At 41.3% G+C, this 23608-nt stretch overlaps 2 protein-coding genes across 2 annotated transcripts in view; one reads left to right on the forward strand and one right to left on the reverse strand.

Annotated features, from left to right (window-relative positions):
- EYS (eyes shut homolog) overlaps window positions 1-23608 on the reverse strand; it is a 1789541-nt gene that overhangs the window by 1653128 nt on the left and 112805 nt on the right.
- LOC133756349 (glyceraldehyde-3-phosphate dehydrogenase-like) lies at window positions 2665-3650 on the forward strand. Its single transcript, XM_062187072.1, has 2 exons — window positions 2665-2878; window positions 2977-3650. Exons 1-2 carry the CDS (start codon window positions 2665-2667, stop codon window positions 3438-3440), a joined length of 678 nt encoding a protein of 225 aa, XP_062043056.1. The 3' UTR covers window positions 3441-3650.

The following is a 23608-nucleotide window of genomic DNA, read 5'->3' on the forward strand; positions in this document are numbered from 1 at the left end:
TGCTTGAAAGGCAGAGTTGCAGGGAGGCAGAGTCAGAGGCAGAGAGAGAGAGAGAGAAAAGTCTTCCATCTGCTGGCTCACTCCCCAGATGGCTGCAATGGCTGGAGCTGAGCTGATTCAAAGGCAGGAGCCACAAGCTTCTTCCAGGTTTCCCACGTGGGTGCAGGGGTTCAAGCACTTTGGTCATCTTTCACTGCTTTCCCAAGCCATGACAGAGAGCTGGATTGGAAGTGGAGCTGCCGAGACTTGAATTGAACCGGTGCCCATATGGGATGCCGGCACTGCCCTACTTACATGCTATTTTAAATTAAGAGTATAAGTTCAGTAGTAAATATACTATTTAAACACATATTATTAGCATATTTCCTCCAGTTTTGTTTGGTGGTACCCACACATAGTGTTTGTATAATAAAATAGGTAAAATGACAGAAACACAAGAGTTTGTAAAACGATTATTGGTGTTGACAACTTAATGACTAAACTAAATTCTGCTGATATGTGAAAGCTTAACAAACATTTTTTTGAACCTAACTATTCTATAGTCATCATGCAAAGAAGTAACACAAAATTTAATTATTATAACACCCTAGCTTCTATTTACTGAACTCACAACTAATGTGTTTACAGTCATTCCAAGAAATCTCATGTAGTGTGATTAGTGCGATGTAGAAAAGCAGTTACGCATATAATGGGAACAGGAAGGAAGGAAGAGTCCACATAACCACAAAAGCAAAGAGGAGGTTTTATTCTGGTTGAAGGCATGTATTTACGGACTACGTGAAATGGGAAATACATTAAAAAGTAAGTAATTCTGTATGCAAAATAGAGAATTATGGAACTTTATTTAGGATGAACACATAAGGAAGGATTCAGAATAGCTGAAACATAGTTCCTTAGTCAAAGCACGCACTTTTTTTTTTGATGGGCAGAGTGGACAGTGAGAGAGAGAAACAGAGAGAAAGGTCTTCCTTTTGCCGTTGGTTCACCCTCTAATGGCCGCTGCGGCTGGTGCATTGCACTGATCCGAAGCCAGGAGCCAGGTGCTTATCCTGGTCTCTCATGTGGGTGTAGGGCCCAAGTACTTGGGCCATCCTCCACTGCACTCCCGGGCCACAGCAGAGAGCTGGTCTGGAAGAGGGGCAACTGGGGCAGAAGCTAGCGCCCTGACTGGGACTAGAACTCGGTGTGCCAGAGCCGAAAGGCGGAGGATTAGCCTACTGAGCCATGGCGCCGGCCTTTTTTTACTATTTAAATAAATAAAGAGTTAACTGATGGGAGTAATGGGAAAAGCTGGAAATAGAAAAGACACCATGTTTTTATGTCTGTGTATTTAAAATTGATATAGAAGATAATGTTTATGTGAGATGTTTTCCCCATAAAGAAATGTTAAATGCTAGAGTAGGTACTCATATGAATCTGCATGTACGTGCCCACGTAAACCCAGGCCCACGTCTGCCTCTCTGCGCGCCTGCTGCCCGCGCAGCAGAGGCGCGCGCTGCCGACAGAGCCCACCAACTACAACGAGGCAACAACTCTGCGCTTTCTTTCATAGAAAGAGTAATGTTTCCTCCAGCTGTTCTGCTTTGCCTCCTGTGACTCGAACAGGGAAATGTAAATAGGAAAGTATTTCAGTCGGTCGAGGAAAACACTCTTTTTTTTTTTTTTTTTTTTTTTGACAGGCAGAGTGGACAGTGAGAGAGAGAGAGACAGAGAGAAAGGTCTTCCTTTTGCCGTTGGTTCACCCTCTAATGGCCGCCGCGGTAGCGCGCTGCGGCCGGCGCACCGCGCTGTTCCGATGGCAGGAGCCAGGTGCTTCTCCTGGTCTCCCATGGGGTGCAGGGCCCAAGCACTTGGGCCATCCTCCACTGCACTCCCTGGCCACAGCAGAGAGCTGGCCTGGAAGAGGGGCAACCGGGACAGGATCGGTGCCCCGACAGGGACTAGAACCCGGTGTGCCGGCGCCGCAAGGCGGAGGATTAGCGGGTTGAGCCACGGTGCCGGCCGAGGAAAACACTCTTTAGAAAAATAATACTTCAAAAAGTAAAGCAAAATCTCTTACCAAAATAATTCTCTTGCTTTTCACATTGTTCGTGCTACAAACAGAACTTGACGAGAAAATCACCTTCCATCGGCTTTTAAAGTATGTCACTCAAATTATTACTTATTCATCTGCTTTTAATTTGAGTGGAAGAGGCTGCTAAAAAAATCAATTACTCATAAATTCCAGTGTATCAGATACACAGACTAAGCCTCCTGGGATAGTCAAACAGATAGCTTTTTAATATACTAACAACAGCTGTAATTGAAAGAATATGACCTAAAACGCTTGTTCGGTAACCCAACCAAAGTAACAAATAGCAACTACAAAGAATAGAACCCAGCTTCTTGAAACAAACTATTCTCTTACAACCAGCCCGGGTCTTCCGGGCACTCCCGCTGAGACCCGACATCGTGCCCATTCGGCCAAGTGACCAGAGCCAGGCCACGTGATCAGCGCCATGCTGCGAGTCCGAGGGGCCCAGCGCGCTGCTCAAGGGGCTCACCCTCCTTTCAGTTTAAGGCATTACAAGGTTACCCAGAGCTAGACACAGCGCATTCTAAATATAACGGCCGTCACAGGTGCATTAAGGCAGAAATATCCCGGCCTTGAGCCACCAAAGAAAAATGGGGGGGGGGGGGGGGGCCCACAGGCCAGCGACCTCGACGGCCATCTTCACAGCCAGAGGCGTGGCAGGGCTCCTCCCCCGGTCAGCAAACGCTGCAAGGGAACACCGCGCCCAGGCCAGGCACACCCTCACGGAAACAGGCCCCCTGCCCTACCGAACACCGGCCCGTCCGGCACTGCTCAACCGTCCCGTGTGCAGCCATCAGCAAGGAGGTAGCGAGCGGCGGACACCCACAATGCACAGCGGCCGCGCGCGGACTTCCGGGGCAGCCCGGGGCCTCCACGGAGGTTGCAGTGGCATTCGGCCTGAGCCGCCGGGCAGAAGAGCCTGGACGGGCCCTCCGGGAAGCTGTGGCGTGACGGCCGCGGGGCTGCCCAGAACATCATCCCCGCCTCCACAGGCGCTGCCAAGGCCGTGGGCAAGGTCATCCCTGAGCTGAACGGGAAGCTCACTGGCATGGCCTTCCGTGTGCCCACCCCCAACGTGTCGGTCGTGGACCTGACCTGCCGCCTGGAGAAAGCTGCTAAGTATGACGACATCAAGAAGGTGGTGAAGCAGGCGTCCGAGGGCCCCCTGAAGGGCATCCTGGGCTACACCGAGGACCAGGTTGTCTCCTGCGACTTCAACAGTGACACCCACTCCTCCGCCTTCGATGCTGGGGCTGGCATTGCCCTCAATGACCACTTTGTGAAGCTCATTTCCTGGTACGACAATGAATTTGGCTACAGCAACAGGGTGGTGGACCTCATGGTCCACATGGCCTCCAAGGAGTAAGAGCCCTGAAACCAGCGGCCCCGGCAAGAGCACCGGAGGACGAGAGGCCCTCAGCTGCTGGGGAGTCCCTGCCCCCACTCAGTCCCCACCACACTGAGAATCTGCCCCTCTTCACGGTTTCCATCCCAGACCCCCTGGAGGAGGGGAGGGGCTTAGGGAGCCCTACCTTGTCATGTCACCATCAATAAAGTCTTCTGCACCCAAAAAAAAGCCACCGCCTCCAGTGCCAGCATCGCACATGGGGGCCTGCTCATGTACTGGCTGCTCCACTTCCAATCCAGCTCTCTGCTGTGGCCTGGGAAAGCAGTGGAAGATGGCCCAAGTCTTTGGGCCCCTGCATCCACGTGGAAAGGCCTAGAAGAAGCTTCAGGCTCCTGGCTTCAGATCAGTGTATCTCCAGCCATTTGGGGAGTGAACAAGCAGGTGGAAGACCTCTCTCTCTGCCTCTCCTTCTCTCTTTGGTAACTCTGACTTTCAAATAAATAAAATTACTTGTAACATTACTTGATAATCTTTATAACATGATTGTCAAGACATTGATGGGGTGCCTTGTGACCTGGTTTACCAGATAAGTAAGTCTGGGAAAGTAGTTTAATGTCCTCATAGAAGCCAATGTTCCAGTGAGAACTAAATGCTTTTCTTGATAATATGTCATTTGCTATCTCTAATCAATTCCTTATCTGTAATCAGATCCTGTTGCTACACCCTGTGGCCAGGAAGCATGTGTCCTCAACTGAGAATGCTTCAGCAGGAGCTGTGTTCCCACATTTTGCAGCCACACTCTTTCAGGAGAAATGTGTTCTGCTTTTGCAGACACTATGTTAGCTACAAAGTATACCCACAATAGGTATATGTATTATAAGCAAATGCTTATAATACACATTTAGCACATCATAAGATGATAAGAAGAGAAGCAGCTGATTTTTAAGAATGGAAATTTATTTTATTTCTTCAGATTCCTCTATTTATTATTCAAATGGAAAGAGCAATTTTTGGATGGAAATATAACTAGTTGATAGTATATACCAACTCTTCTTGGGCTAATATGTAATTAAACTTTGCGTCTCCTTTTAAGGAGTTTTGTTCATCTGGTCACCTGCATATTTTCTAAGGGAATTTCCTGTTTTTAGTTGAGTCAGATTTTTTGAAAAATGTATGCTAACTCTAGGAAACAGCAGGAACCACAAATGTGGTTAGGATTTCAGGTGAGTATCAGGGTAGAGAAACTTGGAAACTAACCAAAAATTGTGGGGCATGAGTGCGGCCAGGCCAGGCCAGGCCCGGCCCAGGGGCTCCGCATGCGCAGCTGCTCCAGGGTGCCCCCGCCCGAGCTGCGCGGAACGAAGCCACGCGGAACGAAGCCACGCGGAGCCAAGTAAGATGGCGCCCAGAGGAAGTAAGATGGGCGGAATCCAAAGTTGTTTACCACTAAAACTAACTGGCTGCGCAACATCAGGGGAGGTAACAAAACTAGTAACAAGTGTATAGACATAGGGCTAGTCCTATAGAAATCCCCCCATAAGGTGATTTTTTTTTAATTTTTTTTTTTACTTTTATTTAATGAATATAAATTTCCAGTATACAGCTTATGGCTTACAATGGCTTCCCCTTCCCATAATTTCCCTCCCACCCGCAACCCTCCCCTCTCCCGCTCCCTCTCCCTTTCCATTCACATCAAGATTCATCCTCAATTCTATATATACAGAAGATCAATTTAGTATAAATACTTCAACAGTTTGCACCCACATAGAAACACAAAGTGAGACATACTGTTTGAGTACTAGTTATAGCATTAAATCAAAATGTACAGTACATTAAGGACAGAGATCCCACATCAGGAGCAAGCGCACAGTGGCTCCTGTTGTTGACCCAACAAATTGACACTCTAGTTTATGGCGCCAGTAACCACCCTAGGCTGTCGTCATGAGCTGCCAAGGCTATGGAAGCCTTCCAAGTTCCCCGACTCTGATCATATTTAGACAAGGTCATAAAAGACAGAGTGAGGATAGTAACCAATGATCCTAAGAGTGGCCTTAACCAGGTCTGAACAATTATACAGCATTAAGTGGGGAAGAGGACCATCAGTACACACAGGTTGGAAGTAGAGCCATTGGTGGTAGAGTAGAGGTTATGATTACAAAGGAATGAGGCCCAAGTGCACTAGACAGGGTCTAGAACAAAGGACAGAGTCATTATTAGAGGAGCTAAGAAAGGTGCTGTCTAAGCTACAAGTAATTTTTCTGATTGAGAGGCAAATAGAACCTGATAGAAGGGGCTTGATAATAATCTGGTGGGCTTTAGGCCTTGTAAGTTAAGAGGCCCAGACCTATCTATCTCTTCACATGGGATATATCCTAAGGGAGGTGTGAACCTCCTAGGGGAAGGCACTCTGTTGACTTTCATTACTTGGCTGGCCTGGGAGGAGAGCTGGCCAGGTAAAGGCAGGGGGCATCTCTAACAAGAAATTTACAGTTCTGCCTGCAATGTTGCTGACCCTACTTGGCTGTCCCCTCAACTGCAGTGGTCACTTTGGAAGTTGGGCTGAGTGAAGGGCTTTTCAGCTTGGAGCCAATAAGATCTGTGGCTCTGACTTGGGCATCCTTCGATTCCAGGGCAGGTCCATTTCCAGTGATCCAACTCTTGGCAGAGCTGCCAGGGCTCTTCACAAGCTGACTTCTGCTGAAGCCCAGGCTTACCACATTGAAAGCCACTGCAGTGGACTGGCCTGTTGGGTCTCCTTGAGGGCAGATCACTGTACAGATCAGCCATTAATAGGCCTGCCACCCATTGCTTCTGATGCCTAGCTTTCTTTTCCTCCTGGTTTGTGTTAAAGCAGACCAGACGATGCAAGTCAAGGGAGTGCCCGTGTCCCATCTCTAATCTTTGGTGGCCTGAACTACAAGTCTATAGTCACAGGCATGTTCTGTAGTAGTTTTTCTAAGGTAGACAATGCCCATGAGGAAAATTATATTCTCACTTTAAAACTTTCTTTCCCTTTGGTCTGAAAGGGAGGTTTTTTTTTCTACTTACTGTATACTTCGCTGATGGCGATGTGAATCTAGCTATGAGATTATTAGTTAAGTTCTTATTTTGGCTATGCTATTACAGAAAAATGTTAGCCATCTCTTATAAGGTCTAAAGATTAAATTGTGCATCCTACAGATTCCTTTATAATAGAATTAGTTCCCTACCTTGAAGAGAATAGAGAAGTGAAAGAACAAGTTGGGCTTAGAATAGAGAAATGAGGGAGCAAGTCCTAGATCACTTGCTGACAATAGCAATATTACATGAATACTTAGCAAACCGTTTCAACCCTTAGATAAGAACTTAATAAAACATTTACCGGAAGGTCCAATGCCTTCTATAAATTTTAAGAATCATGTATTTGAAAACACCTCTTAAATATCTAACATGGTGTAGTTTGTTTAACCAGTAAACTTAAGCACAACCATATAAAATGTTTTTAGTTTCTTTCTACCAACAAGTTTAAAACATATGATACACAGATTCAGGTCATACAAATTAAAGTGATTGGTTGGCCCTTAGCCCTGCCCCAATGACTCTGCAGTTTTGTGTTATAAAAGGTACTATTATGCAAAAGGTAAATGAGTCCTTGCTAGACTTGGCTCCCCGCTGCGTCTGATTGTCTCTGGGACCAGGAGGCTGGGGAACGGGCGAGCGGCGCAATTACCTTTCCTCGGACCCAGTCCATCCTTGTACGGGTGGACTAAGACCCAACATCTGGCACCCAACGTGCGGCATGAACAGTTACTTTTCGGCCGAGGCTAAGCGGTCTCTCAGGGTAAGTGAAAACCTTAGTATGGTTTATGCAGTTTCGTCCCAAAAGGACCTGGCCTTAAAGGCCTTATGCTATATGTTAAAAAGTGTCTGGGTAGCTGTCATAACCTTGGCCCTTTGGATTCAGATGGCCAATCTCTTTTCTTGGAACACTTGGTTATGGGTGGAAAAACTCACCCTTAAGGGGGAGAGACACTTTGATACTGCCCTTAAAGCATCCTTCCACCCAGACGCTATAACCCTAGCTTCGGAGGGCGAGAGGGAGAAAGAGGAAGTGCAAGACTTGGGAGAGCCTAAAGCCTCAGAGGAAGATGGCGGGGAGAGAAAATGGGCTAAGTTTGATCAGGAATGCAGAGAGCCTGTGGAGGCACGAACTGTTGAGGTAAAAACGAAAGTAAAAATCGTCCCACCTAGCCCATCCACCCTAGAAGGGCCGGGACCACCCCCATACCTCCCCGGGGCAGAGGCGGCCTCCCCCTATGTAGAGCCATGGAGGGAGCTTTGTGATCGGGGCACTTATGATTGCCCAGGAGGGGAGAGGAGAAATGAGGCGACCTTTGCGGAAGCTTATCCAGTGGACATAAAGCAGCATAGGGAAGTGAACTCTGGGCCAGGGAACCTGCTGCCTCAGGCCTACCCTGTTAATTTAGCTCCGGGGGCTAATAGGCCCTTGGAATGGTACCCGTGGGAGGCCAAGGACCTCAAAGAACTCCGCAAGGCAGTAGCAGAGGATGGCCCAAACTCCCCCTGGGCACAAACATTGCTACAAGATATAGCTTATCAACCATGCGTCCCCAAGGACTGGTTGGACGTGGCCAAGGCAGTCCTCCCGAGTTTCCAGTTCATAAAGTGGTGCACCTTCTTTAAGGAGGAGTGCCGGGTGAGAGCTGAAGCTAACGAAACAGCCCAGCCAGCTATCCCTATTACATATGCTATGCTGGCTGGGATGGGGGAAGGGTTCTCTACGGGGATCCAGCAAGCTGCGCTACCTGCTCTGTACCGTGAACAAGTGAGGCAGGCAGGACTTAATGCTTGGTACAAGCTGGATGAGGGGCCCACCGAATCTCCCATCGCGGGGGTGGGACAAAAGCTGGGAGAGTCATTGCCAAATTTTGTAGTTAGGGTCGAACACAGTCTCCGTTGTAAGTTGCTGGCTGGGGACCTTCGGGATCAGTTTGTTAAAATGCTTGTTTGGGAAGGAATAAATGCTGATCATTGGGTGGCCTGCGCTGGCCTGAGGGAGGCTCATAAATCCCCAGAGGAAGTTAAAACTAAGGTGGGACTTTCAGGTGTGGTGGCAACCCCTAAAAGCCCAACACTGCCTCAACGCACTGCGCCTCCAATTCCGCCCATATGGCCACCCCTTTATGGTTATTCACCTCCCTTGAATCGCCCGCCGCCATCTTGTAAACAGCGTGCCTACCCAACCCCACAGCCAGTCCTGCTAGGCCCCGACGTGCACAGTCTTCCCTGTAAATGGGGGACCACGGCCTTTCTCTGCACTCTCTTCCAGTCAGTGTAGCCTGTTGCACCCTTGCAGGCCACAGCCAGATACTCTAGGGAGACTAGTCCTTGGGCTGCTTTTTTCCTTTCTATTTACAATTCAATGCTGTCCTCACTAGGAGGGGGAAGAAAAAATGCCTTTGGCTACCACTGGCCTTACCTAAAGGAACAAAAACCTTCATCCATTAACCCTTTCCAACCTAATGAGTCTTTATTTGCAGTTAATAAAACTTTTTCTCCAGCACTATGGAAGTCTCTCATTCCCTGCCGCTTTGTTTCAGATGTGTTTCCCTGTCCTAAGCAATGGGCTCCCATGCTGATGACCAGCTCTTTTCTGTGCTGCTGTAGTTAACTTATCTGAGAGTTTGCACGTGTCTTAAAGGTTTCGTGTTTTATTGGATTTGTCTGTCTTTAATGTTTGAGTGATTACCTAACTCTGATCAGATCTACCCCACAGCTTTGATTAAAATACTCAGGTTATACGTGCTAGTTTTTGGCTGAGTGGTTTGACTCTCTAACAGTTTAAATTCTCAAATGGAGTCTAACAACTTTGGGACTTCCAGTAGGATCCCTGGAACTCTCAAAGGATGGGGCTCTAAATTTGTTAAAGTAACAACTGTTTGAGTCAATTCAAATTATGCAAAGTATATTAACATGTTGTGAATAATGTCAGACCTGTGCTGTATTCATGTTTTTGCTTTCCAGCTAGAGTGGTCTTATAAAAGTGAGAGTAAATTCTGTGTATACAAGCCCTTATATTGTTAACTAAAGTAAGCCAATACAGATTGGTTCAGAGAATTAAGTTAATGCCAAAGCCCTTCGGTTTGCTTGGTAGCTCACTTGCTTGGTTTTATGCTTTAAACTTGTTTCTCTTAACAATGAAGATCTTTTCAAAGTTGTAAACATGTACTAGTGTCCATGAGTTAATGGTGTGGTATTCATTAATAACTCAGTGTCTTATATATTGTGTACTTTTCACATCTTAAATTCGATTAAGAGAGACTTTTTGAGTTTGTTAGCATGTATTCTCATAGATTGTCCATACATGACAATTCAAGACTATGTAAAAGTAACTACAGGTATAAAGTTTCAGAAGGTGTGAGCAAGTCATGAAAGGTTTTAAAAGGTTTACAACTTTAAAATTGTTTACAGAGTTTTCTTTAAGTTACGTGCTAATGCCAAAATTACATTGACCTAAAGTTGAAGTAAAAAATGTGTACTAATGTTGGCAAATATCTGGAAATGGTTTCAATCGTAAATCTTAATCTGTTTTTGCAAAAACTATAGTGTCTCTTTTTAACAGTGTGCTTAATGGGTTACTCTGCCATTTCTAAAGTTAGGTCATGTAAGCTCTTTTTAGCTCTGTTAAATAGTTCTAAGTTATGTGAGGATTTTGTGTACTAACTCTTATGTTCAAGGTGTTTATTTCTGGTTTATTCAATAACAAAAAACATAAAATTCATGTTCTATCAAGGTAATTTATTGTGTACTGTCTCTGTTAAGTTCAGATTGATGAAAAACATTGTTAAATATCGTTATAATTAGATCTGCTCTAAAAGTGTTAAGATCACCCTGTCTAATGAAGGGTTATCATTTCAGGATGTTAAAAAAATTCTATTCTAACCAGATACTCTAAGTTCTCTTGGCACCTTTAACAAACTTTCTAAAACTCAAAGTTCTAAATTCTCTAAACTTTTGGTATCTCCAAAAGGGCCCCTGGAGATGTCAAAAGATATGTCTCTCATCTTATAGAGATAATAACCAATAATAACCAATTGGGATGTTTAAATTAAAAGTGCTGCCAAGATGTAAAATGATTCAACACTCTACTAAAATTCCTCACAACCCACAGGAACAGGCTATGGTGGAAAAAAACCATCAATGCCTCAAAAAAACAGTTATTAAAACAAAAAGGGGGAGTGGCTACCCCCCATCTACAGTTACATAAGGCCTTGTTCACCATCAATATTTTAAATTTTTTGAAAGGGTCAAGGGAGTCAAGGTTCCAAAAACATTGGGGACATTTAACCCCTAAACCTCAGAGATGGAGAGACCCTCTCACCTGACTCTGGAGAGGGCCTGACCCGCTGATTCAGTTGGGAAGAGGATTTGGCTGTGTGTTCCCCATAGGGGAGTTGACTCCAATTTGAATACCAGCCAGAAATATCAGGCCTATGCCTGATGCAAGTAACAACCCACCCAGGGAGCAGTTTGCCCCTGAGGGAGATCCCTTTGTCTTTCCTCTTCCAGAAATGGATGGAGATCGAAATCGAAAGGCAGGCGATGATGCAGACGCTACTCTTCACTGTGAACCTTACAAGAAGTGCCCAGCCCAATGACAGGGGATTCGATAACCCAAACGAGATCATCAAAACACTTCAGAAGGACCTGAAAAAGACGAAGAGAACTCCAAGAAAGCCTCTTTTGGACGAGCCGTAATGGACTCTTTCCCTACCTCTTCTCTCTTCTTGGACTGCTTCTTGCCCTGCTTTTAATCCTTGCTATTGGCCCATGCATAATGAATAGGCTTATACAGTTTATACAACAGCGCATAGAGGCAACAAGGGTAAGACAGGTTGAGGTTCATTACCAGAGGCTGCTAGCCACAGAGGGCTACGATCCCCTGAACTGGGGAAGCACTCCCGGTGCTCTCCACATTGCCAATGACGGGTAAGATTCCGGATGGACCGGAACAACCTAAGACAGGCGGTGGAGAAAGCTCACCACGCCCCCATAATTACAAGTCACGCGACACCCCAAGACGGGTAAAGCACCCAGCGTCCTGCACCAACCTAAGACAGGGCTCATGGCCAAGCTGCCTGGGTTACCAATGACGGGTAAGGGCAAGGACGGCTGGGGGCAACCTAAGACAGGGACCGCGTGCTAAAACAAAAAGGGGGAATCTGTGGGGCATGAGTGCGGCCAGGCCAGGCCAGGCCCGGCCCAGGGGCTCCGCATGCGCAGCTGCTCCAGGGTGCCCCCGCCCGAGCTGCGCGGAACGAAGCCACGCGGAGCCAAGTAAGATGGCGCCCAGAGGAAGTAAGATGGGCGGAATCCAAAGTTGTTTACCACTAAAACTAACTGGCTGTGCAACATCAGGGGAGGTAACAAAACTAGTAACAAGTGTATAGACATAGGGCTAGTCCTATAGAAATCCCCCCATAAGGTGATTTTTTAAGTGATTGGTTGGCCCTTAGCCCTGCCCCAATGACTCTGCAGTTTTGTGTTATAAAAGGTACTATTATGCAAAAGGTAAATGAGTCCTTGCTAGACTTGGCTCCCCGCTGCGTCTGATTGTCTCCGGGACCAGGAGGCTGGGGAACGGGCGAGCGGTGCACTTACCTTTCCTCGGACCCAGTCCATCCTTGTACGGGTGGACTAAGACCCAACATCAGTATCAGGGTAGAGAAACTTGGAAACTAACCAAAAATCAATAAAGCAAATTTTTCTCAGAACTGTTAAAAGAACATTTGAAAGCAGATTGATTTGTGAATGATAAACAAAGACGAAATACAATAGCAAAAGCAACAAATAATGCACAAATACGAAATACAATAGCAAAAGCAACAAATACTGCAACTTGTACTCTTACAGGACCTAGGGAGATTCTTCCTCTAGTCACCCACTTGCCTACTGTGCTCCCTCCTGAAAAAACTTTCTGCTTAATCCCAGATTTAGGTGGAAAAAGATTATGAGAATCCGAGAAAGGATATAAGAAATATTGATTTGTGTGTGTGTGTGTTGTCAATTGAGGCTGCAAGTCCTCTTCAGTAATAAATATACATTATTATCGAGTATAAATTTGAAATATTCATATTAGGTTTATATATATATATATATATATATATATACACAGAGAGAGAGAGAGAGAGATTTTGCAATTGATGTTGAGAAATATATCCCAGTGAGTAATACTGCAAAGCATAAGGTAGGGTCACAACTTGCCTTGTTCAACATTGTGTATGAACCTGGAGTACAGAGTTCCTAAAATGCAATTTTCCAACAAATATTCCTTCATCAAGGTCTACTAGCAACAGGAAACAACAAAGAGGGTAAAGATAGCTAAGATATTTAAAATATAAATAAATTTTCCACAAAATGCGGAATGACTGGGGATTCCACCAAAATTTACCAATGAATGAAAATTAGTTAACTACAAGCCTCTGTGAACACATCTGCAACCAAGATGTTGGTTCTGTAATAAATTGCATAAATTCTCACTTTGTAGTCTTGATTATCAGGGTACAGGCTTAAAACATCACTTCACAATTGTTAAAGATAACATCAGATCCCCATATTTAAAGTTAATCTGTCCATAGTGTCAATAGTAACAGTTAATCAGTCCCTCATGTGTAAACCAGACCTAATTTAATGCTTGTTATTCCAGATAACTAGTTGATAGTATCCCATTTAAATCTCCAATGTGTCCTGATGTGGATGATAAATTAGTATGATGAGATATGGTATTACTAGAGGCTATGCCTGTCTGAGTGAATAATGCGAGAGCAAAATGTTACAGGACAAGAATTCACTTCATGAGCAAGCCTGCTTCCCTAAGAAGTTGACAAATGGATTCACCAAACATACCAACCATGGCAAATTAAATACAGGGTTATAGGCAATGAATGTTGAATCCATTTGCTCTGAGATATAGAAACAACAGATTAATCCTGTTGCCATTTGTTGTTCCTGTTATATATTTGATCCACATTAAATTTGATCTAAATTAAAATGACCCTTAAACTCCATTAAAACTAGAAATGATCACTGAAAAATCAATCTGCTTTGACTTCTTTTTGTATTTTATGTACATCTTTTGTAGAGAACTTACCACCATACTTATATTCAAACCTGGTTTCAGTCAGAGAGGTTCTCTTATCATCTTATTCTTGAACCCTACATGCATTTGTTTCCAATTGCTACTGTAACAAAATTTCTAAAAACTTAATGGCTAAAAATAGCACTTATGCCTCAAATTTCTGAAGGAGAGGTGTGAAATCAGTCTCAGTGTGCTTAAGCCAAGATGTCAGCAAGACTTCAGGAGGCCTCTGACAGGATTCTCCATTGCTTTGTCTACTTTCATCCTCCAGTGGTGGTCTGTATTATTTGACTTGTTGATTCCTTTCTTTCCTCTGTCTACAAATGATACCACTCAAGTCTCTGCTTCATCATCACTTCGCTTTCTCTGTATCCGGAACCTTACTCAACCCTTTTATTATAAACGTTATTGGATCCTATCAGTCCCCTGTGATATTCAGGATAATCTCATCTAAAATTTTGGTCTTAATCTTATTTGCAAATTTGTCGGGTTTGATAACACTCATAGGTCTGGGGATAGGATATGGGAAGTTTAGAGTCCTATCATTCTTTCAAGCAAAGACTAGATACCCAGAAACTCTTCATCAAATTTATATTCCATCTAGTTATTATACCCCATTATAGGAATATAACTTTAGCAAAAAATATGTAAGTTATGGCCCTAACTCCTGAATTTTGAGAGAAGAGTTGCCATCTTAAGGCTCTAAAACATAATATGACTTAAATTCTCATAAAGGATAATACCTTTCCATACTTTTGCATTCCTACCAATGCATTATATTTCATGATTACTTCAAGTGTTTTTCTCTACTGTTGAGGAACTATGTTTTTTTCTTCTTACTATTTGTTGGCCCCTTTACCTACTATAGGGTTAGTCTTATGAATATAAACTAAACTGAATGTAGATCATTGTAAAAATTATGAGAGGGAATGAGACGAAGGAGGAGGGCTGGTGGGAGCATGGGCAGGTGGGTAGGCAGTATCACTATGTACCTAAACATGCATATATGAAATACATGAAATTTGCTTACCTTACATAAAAAAGCTAAAATAAAAGAGGCAATTTTTTTAAATGATAAACACTCTTAAAGAAAGTATTTCTTTCTTCCCTAAACTTTTCCTATTTCAGCTTTAATGAAATAAAATAGGTATCTTTAAGATATTGTAAATATGTATATGTGTTTTCTATGAATATAACCATTCGCAAGAGTTGCATTAATTTGTATGAATTAAACTATTGCTTCTTATATTTAAGTGCTTTAATTTACTATAATACTGAATGTAAGATTATTGCTGAAATTAATCAACATAACTGATAAAAGATGTAGTTGCAACTCCTTTAGTGCTGAATTTTATAAATGCACAGTGATATAGAAGCCATTAAACTTAAGTGTGAGAAAACTTTATGAATTCATCATTAAAGTTTCTCTTAAATTTTTCTATTATATATCTAGCACTAATTTTAGGAATTCAATAGAAAAACTTGGAATTACAAAGTAATACTCAATTTTAAACCAGTTAATTTACATATCTTGTATGTAGAAGTGACATTGACATAAGCATTAATTCCCGAGTATTTCCGTTTTTATACTAGAAATAGTATTAAGACATCTGTAAATTTCTGTACACAAAATCCTTGACATCCAGTGGAAGCTTTATTGTAACTTTGATTTCTATTAATCCTTCCGTAGTGGAGACATCAAATGCTTTGTCATTGTTTGCCCAGGAGGAAGGGAACACCAAGAGGACCTAGAGAATATTATGTAATTTTGGCCATAAAATAAGTTTCTATCACTTTGTAAGACTACTAATTTTATGGCAATAAAACCACTAGAGATTTGCTTACACTTGAGTCCAGTGAAATATATTTTTTTGTGTTCTTTGAAAAAAAAAAATTCTGGAGCAGGCGCTGTGGCACAGCAGGTTAAAGCCCTGGCCTGAAGCGCCTGCATCACATATGGGCACCGGTTTTAGTCTTGGATGCTCCACTTCTGATCCAGCTCTCTGCTATGGCCTCAGAAAGCAGTAGAAGATGGCCCCTGCACCCACGTGGGAGACCTGAAGGAAGCTCCTGTCTCCTGGCTTCAGATCGGCACAGCACCAGCCATTGCAACCATTTGGGGAGTGAACCAGTGGATGGAAGACCTCTCTCTCTCTCTCTCTCTCTCTCTCTCTCTGCCTCTCCTTCTCCTCCTTCTGTGTAACTCTGACTTTCAAATAAATAAAATAATTTTTTTTCTAAGTTGAAACATACATGTTCACTTAAAATATGATAGTTATTCAAGTGATTAAGGTATTTTTAAGAACCAGAAAAAAAAGGAATAATGCATATTATTACAAAGACCTAAAGGCAGAAAGATAATGTGATGATACCCATCTCCTTAAACACTACTTTAGGCATAATCAACTTCCCCACAAGAATGTGTACAGGAGCAGGATGAACTGCCCAACTAATGAAGTGGATTTAGAAATCTGTGGAAGAATATGTCCAACTGAAAGAGATAAAAGAGGAGGAATAACTATCTCCAACATGTAAAACATGTGTCACAAGATTGTTGCTGATCATACAGCAGCGCTGAAATTCAGACTCTTTAGCTTAGCTATTTTGTGTTCAATGAGTCTGAAATCCTGCCTCTGCCTGTCCCCAGGCCTTAAAAATGAAACACAGAAAGTGCATGGTTATTTTCATGCTAGTTACATCTATTTAACACAACTCATCAAAACTTTTCACAGAAATGTCCAATAGTAGAAAGGGAAGACAAGGATCACATAAACTTAATCTGAGTGTTTTAGTGGGAAGGGCAGATAAGAATCTGTGACCAAGAAGCATATATATTCCTCTTTTTGATATGAATCCACCTACTCTGTTCCAGCTAAGAAAGGAAAAGAAGAGGAAATATATTTGACATAACCGACAATGTGCACCCTTCAGATGCAGGGCCCACATGAACTAGAAAATCATTTCCTATTCTGAAGTCTGCCTCATGCCATGGCTCTGCTTCTCTGAAACAGAACCTTTGCTTTTGTAAGCTCTGGATCCCCTAACTTTCATAGTCATGTGCATTTTATCTGTTTACTTACCTTGTTCTTTTCTGCCTTCTACAGCCTAACCTTCTGCTAAGACAGGTTTACTCAACCACAGTGATAGTGACATTTTTGATCCAATTTTCCTGGCTGTTTGGTGTTGCAAATGACAGTATTTCATTCTTTTTTACAGCTGATTAGAACTCTGTAGTATGTATATATATATACACACATATATACATATACTGACCATAATTTTTTATCCAGTCTTCAGTTGATGGACAGCTGGGTTGATTATATATTTTAGCTATTGTGAATTGAGCTAAAATGAACATAGGATACAGATAACTCTTTCATATGCTGATTTCTTTTGGTTTGGGTAAATTCCCAAGAGTGGGATGGCTGGGTCATATGGTAGGTCTATATTCAGATTTCTCAGGTATCTCCATACTGTCTTCCGCAGTGGCTGAACCAGTGTGTTTCCACCAACGATGGAGCAGGGTACTTTTTCCCCACATCATCATCAACATTTGTTACTTGCTGATTTCTGTTTTAACTATGGTGAAGTGAAAGCATTTCTGTTTAATTGAAGATTTGATCATCATGTGAATTTCAGATTTTGAAATTTTGTATATGAATCCTAATATTTTGCTTTCATAATTCACTGACCTTGATCAGTATCTTTTTCATTAACTTTTATAATTTTTACATAAAAACTATGTGAATGGTATTTCATGAATCACCATAATTCTTTCCACTTTTTACCAAATGAACTTCTCCACAAGGCTAGCTCTGATTATCTTATTTCTGAAACAGGGCTTTCTTACTGGTCATTTTATGAAATTGATGCTCTTCCCACTTGAAGGAATTCCTTTGTGGCAATTTTGCTACTGTTGCCAGAAGAAGGTTAGTACAGTATACAGAAATAAAGAAGTTTATGTTCATATAGCTTACTTTAAACCTAATCTAGTTTAACAGTCAATTAAAAAGACATATGGAGAACTAAAATGTGAGCTGAGAGTTCAGATGAAAATATTTCTTAAGAAACAGAGGGGATGGCATGTATTACTAGAAGGTATCATTTAATATTTTCAGTTGGGTGTCCAGGGAGAGACGGAGAATTAACCCTTTGAAAAACACTTTTATAGAGAAAAAAAAAACATAAATCATAAAATTAACTAAATATGTTTTAGAAAAAGACTTGAGGCAGGAACATGTCTGTGTTCTTCCAGGAACTTTGAAGCAGACTAGAAGAATTATATTGGAATTGATTTTCTGGTTAAATGTTTATCTAGTCTGTCCCTGGAAATTTAATTATTTACACATCCACATTCCTCTGTGTGTGTGTGCAGGTAGAGTTGATATATGGCCTGGAGTGGTGGAGGAGACAGAGAGAGAGAGAGAGAGAGAGAGAGAGAGAGAGGGAAAGGTAGAGGAAGGGGAGAGAAATTTTGTTATTTTGTTTATACTTTCATTGTTGCAATTAAAATTTAAATTCTCTTAATCCTACCCCAACAGGTACTCACTTAGAATTCTAATTTGAGCTTTACTTCTTTCAGTGTGAGTTTGCATAAGTTATTCTTGATGAAAATAACTTTAAAAAAGATTTAACTAGAACATGGAAATAGAAGACAGAAATAAAAGCAGATGGTGAAGTTAAACTAGATGAAATTTTTTTTTAATTTTATTTTTTGTGGATTCTCTAAAGAAACCTTATAGGAGACTTAGAAAGATGAAATAAAAGATAAACAGAATCCTTATATCTGTATCCCTGAGCCAGGTGTTAAAGAACAGAACCAAAGTAGCTTTGTATAAATCCTTATTGGCATTTTCTTTGATTGGATAAAAATAGCAGCCTGCAATTTAAGCCACAATATTAAGAAATTATAAAATATTTCAATAGACACAAACTATAACTTGTGTTTCTAACTGTGTGTCTTATCTATTAAAATAAAAATAAGTATTATAGTATATCACTGAAATTCTAACAGAAAAAATCCTATCTTTGCCATCAGTCATAAAAAATAGCATTTAATCACAAAGTACCTATATTTTTTTACTTTATAGTGTAAAGAATATCAATCATATTTTAATATATTAGGTATCATTATTTATTTTTATAATATAAGAACATTTTATGCCATGAACTGCTAATTTCCTTGGTAGTTTATTCTTATGTTGTGATCATTAGAAACCAAATACTCTCCATTACGAAACAATGAAACTTTATCATAGGAGCCATTTATATTATTCATACTGAGAATGCAATTGGTATTGTGAAAGTACTTGATTAGATATTCCTCATCACAATTTCAATAAGAAAGTTCAGCATCCTTATGCCACTTTAATTATAAAGAAAATGAATTGAAAATCGAGAAATTTAACTCATAATGAAGAGCATGGCTTGGAATTAATAAGGTTCTGACCTACAAAGTTTTTTTCTCTATTATTTTTCTGTTGCACTTAATATCAATTTCCTATTCTTAATGTCACTATAGGATATACTTTATTCTTCACAGAACTTCATGGGAATGTATATTTGAAAACCTATCTTCCAGGTATAATTTTGGTCCAATCCCTGTAATAGGAGTAAATTGACATCTAAATGTAGTTTATATCCTTTTTCATACAGATCTGCATATAACTCAAATATCATCCAGGCCCCACTGACTATCAAATCTCTGACCCAAAACTTTTATCATGAGTTAAGTCCTCACAATAACTCAGAGCCACTCTGTAACTTTCACTTTAGTTGTTCTCCATGGTTCTTTCTGGTTCTTCGCTACTATGTCCCTCTCTATTCTAATTTGTCCAAAGCCAGGTAGTTCATAGGCTTCAGACACTTATTGTTTCTATCAAATCAAAACAAATATAGAAAGGACATTTTATCTTAAATAAAATTTATAAGGTCCTGAATTTTTCGAGTGATCAATGACATCATTAACTATGCTGACTTTACCATTTAACTGGCTTTCTATCCTGACTGTTGTCTGGTAACCCTGTGTTCCTGATCTATAGTTACTAATATATGTAATTTTTTCTCTCGGAGGTGACAAACAAGTGATTTTTTTTTGGACATACCTTTGAACCTTTCTCACACTGCAGACAATGCATAAAAATTATTTTGTTACAAATGGAAAAATACTTTATATATAAAAATTATAATCAGAATTATACAGCAGTTTTCCACTGAAGATTTTAGTTTATGTATTTCCAAAAGCCATTAAGAAATTTCAAAATGATGCTCAAAATAGATGCATATTTATATGGAAACATTGCAGTTTTTATTATTATTGCTTAATTGTTTTTACTCTAAAAAATTATATAATGGATATTTTAATTGCATGTTTTAATACAAAAATACTCACAAATTTCATGGGAAAATGATATTTAGTTAGTTGATGGTTGATGATTAGCCTAGAGGTTAAATGGCTGATTATGGTTTAAAGCTGTATAGATCTGTGTACATACCTATGAATTTACTTCTTTTTTTTTTTGACAGGCAGAGTGGACAGTGAGAGAGAGAGAGACAGAGAGAAAGGTCTTCCTTTGCCATTGGTTCACCCTCCAATGGCCACCACGGCCGGCGCGCTGCGGCTGGTGCACCACGCCAATCCGATGGCAAGAGCCAGGTGCTTATCCTGGTCTCCCATGGGGTGCAGGGCCCAAGCACTTGGGCCATCCTCCACTGCACTCCCTGGCCACAGCAGAGAGCTGGCCTGGAAGAGGGGCAACCGGGACAGAATCCAGTGCCCCGACCGGGACTAGAACCCGGTGTGCCGGAGCCGCTAGGCGGAGGATTAGCCTAGTGAGCCGCGGCGCCGGCTGGATTTACTTCTAAGGGTACAGTTTAAAAACTTGTCATGAGACTCAAATCACATTAAGCTTGGTGGCAAAAATGTCATATTAATTGTTAAAGTCATCATATTAAGTATTAAAGTGAACATACAGATAGGATCAAATGCCTGGTAATAATAATAGATAGAATTAAAAAGGAGAGAATGTTCCAACATGGGATGCAGTCCACACAGCAGACTCATAGAATAACAATCTCTTTAAATAATACTCTGACCTCAAAATCAGCCCTTGAGTCCTCCTAGTCTGGCTTAAAAAGCCTGTGAGAGCATTTCAGGCATGGAAAACCAAGACTGTGGCTAAAAAATGTTTTCCATGAAGGAGCTCTGTGAGTGAGACTCCAGCAGAAAGAAGTGGCCATCAAAGAAGGATGTGCTATTCTCTAAAGGGAGGAGAGGACTTCCACTTTGCTTATGGCCTTGTCTAAACACTGACGGAGTTTGTGGAATCAAAATGCTTCGGGTGGTCACTGAAGTCATACGTAAGAGTGTTAATTGTTAAATTAACAACAGAAGTCACCGTGCACTAACTCCGATGCAGGACCTCTGACCACAATGAGTTGTATTATGAGAGTTAACTGTAAAATTAGTTTTCAAACAGTTTTTTGTTTGTGTGTGTGCAAATTGTTGAAATCTTTACCTAGTATAGAGTTGGTCTTCTGTGTACAAAGTTAATTGAAAATGTATCTTAATAGAGAATGGGTTGGGGCCGGCGCTGGGGTGTAGTGCGTAGTCTCCGACTGCAGTGCCAGCATCCCATATGGGCGCTGGTTCAAGTTTTTGCTGCTCCACTTCCTATCCAGCCCTCTGGTATGGCCTGAGAAAGCAGTGGAAGATGGCCCAAGTGCTTGGGCCCCTGCACCCATTTGGGAGACCTGGAACAAGCTCCTGACTCCTGGCTTCAGATCTGCACAGCTCCAGCCACTGCAGTCAATTGGAGAGTGAACAAGTGGATGAAAACCTCTCTCTCTCTGCCTCTCCTTTTCTCTGTGTAACTCTTTCTTTCAAATAAATAAATAAACCTTTAAAAAATAGATAATGGGACTAGGAAGTGGAGAGGGAGGAGGAGGATGGGTGGGAGTGTGGGTGGGAAGGCAGGTATGATGAGAAGAATAACTATGTTCTTAAAGTTGTACTTATGAAATTTATATTCCTTAAAAATAAATTAAAAATTAAAAATAAATCGCTGATTACAAGGCTTGTGTCCTACATCAGGGGGGCTGGATTTGCCTCCCAGCTCAGTCACTGATTTAATCATCTTAGTAATATGACCCCTGGAAATCAGCAATGGCCACCCAAGCAATTGTCTTCCTGCTACCCAAGTGGGAAAGGAGGGTTCAGTTCCTGGCTTCAGGTTCTGACCTGTCCAACCTCAGGAGTTTGTGGGCATTTGGGGGATAAAGCAGCAGTCCATGAAAACTCTCTCTGCCTAACGACTCCTCATTTCTGTTTCCCTGTCTGTCAAATAAACACTGAAAAAAAGAATGATGCATTTATTTTGGTTCAAAAATATTTGGAAACCATATTTTTTTCTTATTATGCCTGGCCATGAAGTTTTTGAAGGCCCTTCATTTAATTTTAGATACCAAATGTTTTTAGATATCAAATTATTATAATTTATAAAAAAATTAAGGTACATACTCCCAATTCAGTTTTGTCAAACTTATATTTTTCTACCTATATGTAAAAATGCTATCTAATTTTTCCTTTATGATATAGAAATATAAATAGTGTATATTTAGGGTTATATAAATGCAGAAGTATAAAATGTTTTATTCATATTGCATTAAATGATATTTTGCTGATTTGTAGGTTGTTCTAATATTTTTTGAAAAGTTTACTTCTCATTTGCATTTATAATCTAAAAGTTATTTATAAAATCCAATACTTAGCTTTGTGTTTTTAAAAGTTCAGAACACAAACTGCATATTGTCCAGCGTGAATAAGCAAATGCACCCCAGTATAACAATTGTTTGCGAATTTCTTATTTAGCAGTAAGGTATTGAGGTGTCCCCATCACAAAAAGGAGCCAAAATGAAAAGAATTTTTAAGTCTTCATTCAGCTACTGCAGCATAATGTCCAAAAGACAGAAAAAGACACTGGCCAGTTTCCCTCAGGAAACAACCCTGGTTGCAAGTCAGGTTTCTTCGATGCAATTGGAACAACTCTGTCATTGCCAAGAAGCCACAAACAAAGCCCCAATCTCTTTATTTTTTATTTTTACTTTTTCACTATTTGAGATGCACAGAGCCAGATATAGACAAACAAAGACAGAGCTAGAGACAGATGCAGAGAGAGAGGTCCCATCTGCTACCAGTTACCCCTAAATGCCCACAACCACTGGCTGGAGCCAACTGGAAGCTGGGATAACAATATGGGTGACCCAGAGAGTGGCAAGCACCCAAATACTTGAGCCACTACAGATGACTCAAGGGTGCACATTAGCAGGAAGCTTAATCTAGGAACAGATTCTGAACTTGCTCAGTAAATTCATTTGGGACACAGGCATCAAAAATAATCTTTACCATTAGGCCAAATGCCCAACCACACAAGACTGACTCTTTATGGAAGAGAGAGCATGAAGATTGGAAGAGTACTGAGTTAGAAAGAAGAAAAAAATCCCTCAGCCTGGGCTCCCTGGAGTTCTCCCTGGAGATGGCTGGAAAGTGCTCAGCTAAGTCCATTCACTACCATAATGAAGTTACTGTGTTAGGAGTGACTGTGAGCATAGCTGGGGGAGAAGTAGTGGGCATAGCTGCACCTGTCACTACATCCCCTTCTAGTAAAATGTAAGGAGCTGGCTACTCACCAAGTCTGTGGTCAGCTTCCCTCCATGAAGGCTGCCATATAAAGCACCATAATTGCCTGTGGTCAGGCCTGAAATATCACAGGTAAGACTTTGGCCTGGAGCCAGATTAATTTCTCTTTGTGCTTCTCTCAGTATTTATATACTCCTCAACTTACATTTGCAAGTGCACACAAGATCTTAATTATCGTACCTTTATCTTGAATTAGAATATCTGTTATTAAAATTCATCATTTTATGATTATATGTTGTAAAGTGTATTCTACATGAAATTAATGCAGGGACCAATAATTTTTACTAGTGTTTTCTTGATACACTTTCATATTGCTTTATTTCAATGGACATATATTTTAGATTATCTCAA

The sequence above is a fragment of the Lepus europaeus genome, chromosome 3 (genome assembly GCF_033115175.1).
Source record: "Lepus europaeus isolate LE1 chromosome 3, mLepTim1.pri, whole genome shotgun sequence".
NCBI lineage: Eukaryota > Metazoa > Chordata > Mammalia > Lagomorpha > Leporidae > Lepus > Lepus europaeus.